General features: G+C 37.3%; 1 protein-coding gene across 1 annotated transcript in view; it reads left to right on the plus strand.

The window, feature by feature from the left end:
- Positions 1-1,945: 1,945 nt before the first annotated feature.
- Positions 1,946-4,839, plus strand: part of LOC142139797 (polyunsaturated fatty acid lipoxygenase ALOX15B-like) — a 13,776-nt gene continuing 10,882 nt past the window's right edge. Inside the window, exons 1-2 of the mRNA XM_075197667.1 lie at positions 1,946-2,063; positions 2,418-2,499. Coding sequence (XP_075053768.1) covers positions 1,946-2,063; positions 2,418-2,499 — 200 coding nt within the window. The remainder of the gene's footprint in view (positions 2,064-2,417; positions 2,500-4,839) is intronic.

Consider the following 4,839-nt stretch of genomic DNA (forward strand, 5'->3'; position numbering starts at 1 on the left):
ATTTCTTTAATCATGCACAGCTGAGTTAATCTATTTGGCTGGGTCAGTAATTATCCCAGCTGTTTCTACAGACAGGAATCCTAAAAACATGAACTGTTGGTAGCCCTTGAGGACTGAGTTTGCCCCCCCCCCCCCCACTGGTGTAGAGCAAATAAGAACATTGTTACAGTTGGTAAAGATATGAAGAAATTGAGAAGTTTTTCAAAGGAAATTCTAATAATTTGTACATGGAGGAGCGAGATATTTTGTATGGTATAAGAGAGGGGTGTGTATCAGTGTTCCCTCTAAGCTGAGCAATCTGGAAATGATAGAGTTAAACCTGTATCTTACTAGGAAACATCCAGCAGATTTTGAATACAAATCTTTAGGGTGGAGCCCTCATTAGAGTGACCTTTTACCTCTTTCCTTACCAGATTGCTCAGTTTAGAGGGAGCACTGGTGTGTATGCTAGTCTAAAACATTGCTGACTTTTCTAGTTTCCTACAGAGCTTCTCTCACAAGGTCACTGGCTCAGACATGGGGATCTACAAGCTGACATTTGCAACAGGGAAGTACCTGTGTGCTGGAACCTCTGATCAAGTATCCATTGTTCTTGTGGGGGTCCAAGGTGAAAGTGCTAAACATCAACTGCCCCATAAGTGGAATAACTTCAAACCTGGAGCAGTGAGTATCTTATAAGAGTCACAATATGGGAATGTTATACTACAAATAAATAGAATTAAATAAGGATTTCACTCAAACTAAAACATATTTACAGATGATGCTCTATAAGCTTACTGCTTGGCCTCTTTAAAACAGGCAAATATAAAATTCATAGGGGTCACTGACCCAAGCTTAGCCTGCTTGAAGCAGGCCTAGCGGTAAGAGGAGATAGCAGTAGACATGGAACCATTACAGCCAATGGGAACCCCAGTGGATCCAGAAAATCCAAGGTTGTACTTGTTGTTGTTTCATTTTCTATAGAGTCAGATCACCATGTTACATTTTCAAGGATCGGAAACCAGAGAGAGTTTATAATAAGGAAACATCTTATTTAAAGTAAAATAGCAATATGTGTGGGATCGACAGTAATAAATCTTCAGAATAGTGTCTGCAACAAAAGATAAAATATTACTCCAGAGGGGGCAAGTCATTGTTACATTTTCAAAACTAAAACTCATATATACCATGTTACAAATATGAATGTTTTGGCATAATAGCCTTTAAAAAAAACATCTTGTTCGTTACAATCCCATTTAAAAAATGAATGTAAATATACTGAATATTTAGTTGGCCCCTACAGTATATATCTGTCATAAGCATTTTTTGAATATAGGGAAGTAGAAGATTATATATGTTAATTATTGTGTACATTTTTAAAGGTCTCATAAACAAATATGCTGCTCAGTGGATAGACCCCAGAAGGGCTACTGTTCTTGCATATAACTGAAATAAGTCTAGCCTAACCCTTCATCCATTCTGTATACAATAAAATAAGAAACAATTCATAAAAACACAGGTTTGTATCTGAGGAAAAGTAAAAACTACATATATTCTATTGGCATTCTACCCATGTATACAACTTGTCATGAAGAAATGTTAGAATGTTTTATATTTGGTTCTTTAATTGATTCATATAATGGATTACCCTGATATTTACATGTTAAACATATAAATCAAGAAGTCTGCAAAATATGCAATTTTCTAGAAAAATGCCATTACCATTGTTATATACTTGTCTATGTCCACAAAGTCCCTGAACTCTATTGGAAAAAACTTCACATCTCCTTGTATAAATGGGACACTCATGGTCTATCCTAATGAGAATTCTAGACATATTCCATGCCAAGATTTTTAAGGCTCTACTCTGCTTTTCAAGGTAACTGACTTTGATGTTAACATTGAGGAAGATCTGGGAGAGCTCCTGTTGATTCGGCTGTCAACAGAGCACTACAAGAAATTTAATATGGATGCCTGGTACTGCCTGTATGTTGAGGTGACCTGCCCCAATGGTCAACTCTACCAGTTCCCTTTCTATCGGTGGATCCCTGCCTTTACTACTGTGGAGATCCCAGAGGGGAAGGGTGAGTTGGAATTTATTGCAGGACTTGGATACAGATAGGAACTCTTACCCAACTTATACTTGCATTTAATAAATGCATCATAAAATCACTAATATAAGTCTCTCCAGTTGAATGTTAGTGCACAGGACTAGATATTAGAGCTGAGAAGACTGGCTCTATGTAGAATGGTACATGTCACACTATAATTGTGAAGGTTTACATGTGGGGACCATCTTGTACTGAATGAGATGGTTTACTCATGTTAGACTTTAATATCAATCACTAGTTACCCATGTATCATGTCACATTTACTTAATTACAATAAAAACTGTACTGATGGTTGTTGGTGGTATCATGACAAACTCTCTCTTTCAGGAATTATATTAACTGGGAAAACTAATCCTATTCTTCAGCAACAACGGCAAGTAGAACTGGAGAAGGAGAGAGAAACACACAAGTGAGTGACCAATGTACATGAAGTAATGTCTTGTATACTTGCTGCCTATGGGAAAATGTCTTGTCTTCCAGGGGAGAGGAGATTCACTTACATTTTTAGATTTTTTTTAAAATTGGTGAATAAGTAATATATGCTACAGTATATATGTATATATAAGCGTCCTTTTTAATGTGTGTTCATGAGGTAAAATTACCTCAGAAAAATGAGTTTGACCCCTGAACTCGTTTAATTTAGCCTTTACCACCCCTCCCACGGGGGGGGGGGGGGGGGGGAGGGGGGATGATGGAAGTTAACTGACTTTACTATTCTCATTTTTTTTGTCAAATGTCAGTATACCAAATTTCAGGTCAATTGGATGAGCCCTTTCTTAGAATAGTTTTTTCCACACACTCACTAACACACGCCGCTAGGCTTATATATATTAGATATATATTTATATATCTCCATCCAAGCATGTAAACTGGTGCTTTATTCCAACTAATCATGTGTTTGCTTTCAATTTCTGAACTACACTATATAAATGACACAATCTGATTAATCAGCATGAGCTGTAGCATATATTACTTGTTCACCAATTTTCAAAACATCTACAAAATTTCAGTGAATCTCATATATCTATATCAGAGATAAGCGGTCGGATTCTGAGATACCTGACAGGTCCAAATTTTGGGTTTCCGAGTCGATTAAGCCATCACTCGGTCTTGAGTACCATACTCTGATTTGAAATCAAGTCAAAATACCATTTCTGGTAAAATTACAGTTCTCATGAGTTGGATCAATATCTTCTAAATATAGCCCCCATTTTAGAAGTGATAGCATGTGAGTTAGAGGTTTGCTGCAACTCTGTGCTCAAAAAAAAAAAACGCTTGGACAGGGTGAAAGAGGCAATTGATATTGCAATAGCTGTGATTTTATTGCAAAAATGTAGAGTTTATTTAGAGATCAGTCTGCTGGAATTGTCTGCTGATCAATTGTGTGTGTGAGAGAGGGAAGAGTAGACAAGCAGTGGCTACTGGTTGTTGTAATAGTATATTATAGTATATATGGTATAGACATCTGAACTATTTAGTGCAGAAAAAGCAGGGTGCTGTATGACTGTGAGCAGCACAAATATATTTCTTGTTTTTAAAGAAAATGGAAATGGCTAACACTCCCTATACCACTCACAGTGGCAAAAAAGACTCTGACTATGCCCAGATTTTGCTAGTAGGGGTCCTGTTACTTCTGACACACATACTAGAATGCCAATTGAAAAAGCGTGCCCAACACAGTCATGCATCTTCCATAACTTCCCCTGAACCACCTTCACTCAGAATGCAGGTCTGTCATCTCCAAAACAGCCATAGCAATACATGAAATGAACACTCAGGCTGAAGAACAACTTGGGCACTCACAGAATCCTGAGGAGAGTCTAAAGGTATCCATGAGTGTTATATGTGAGTCTGATATCAGATTCTAAAACTGTAATTATAGAGCAGCCTTCTTCTCAAATGTCTCAACCATTTGGAAATGTGAGTATAAGTAATGATTATTAAGACAAATAAATTGAGAATGCTACTTTGGAACTAGCATACCAGTACCAGCAGTAGTAGTAATTTTTCGGCCTCTACTAGTAAAAAGGTCATGCAGGAGCAAAGTGTAACAAAGGGTGCTCAAAATCCAAACTGTTTGTCAATCTCAAAGAAAACAGCCCTTGGTGTAAGGATTAAGGGAAAAAAAATCTGATGACTGTGGTGATTTGTACAAAAAAATGAAGATAGCCAATATTCCATACACCACCTGCAGTCTGTCTAATGAGTACTGATTACTGCCTCTACACTTTCCATGATGCATGCTGTCTAATGTTAAAAATATTTTTTTCTGTGGTCTGTCTCCCAGCAATTTTCTCCTGGGTGCAGCCCACCTTCATCTATCAGCAAGTGCTCTGGCATAATGTTTCATAGGGATGGTAGCATGCTTTGCACACAATTTGGTTGTTCAGAATCTCTTAAAAATTCTGAGGTCATTGCAGAAGATGGTGCCTATGGCCCATAAAGTTTCTGGACAGTTTTGGCATCAGTAACTGCATGTAGATCATTGCGGCAGCTGCTGAAAAAATTATTTACCATGCTACCAACTGAAGTAAGCGTTTATGTGGTCGACAGCTAGACTTTAATTTGGTCGACATTAGGAAAGTTGACAACATTAGTTCGACAATGCAAGTGTCAACATTATTAGGTCAACAATTCACATGGTCAACAGTATTATTAGGTCAACAGTTCAAATGTAGACAGTATTATATGGTTAGTGTTAGGGATATTATTGTCAACCAAAAAGTACTGTCTACATTTGAATTTTCAA

This window comes from Mixophyes fleayi, chromosome 2 (genome assembly GCF_038048845.1).
Source record: "Mixophyes fleayi isolate aMixFle1 chromosome 2, aMixFle1.hap1, whole genome shotgun sequence".
Lineage (NCBI taxonomy): Eukaryota > Metazoa > Chordata > Amphibia > Anura > Limnodynastidae > Mixophyes > Mixophyes fleayi.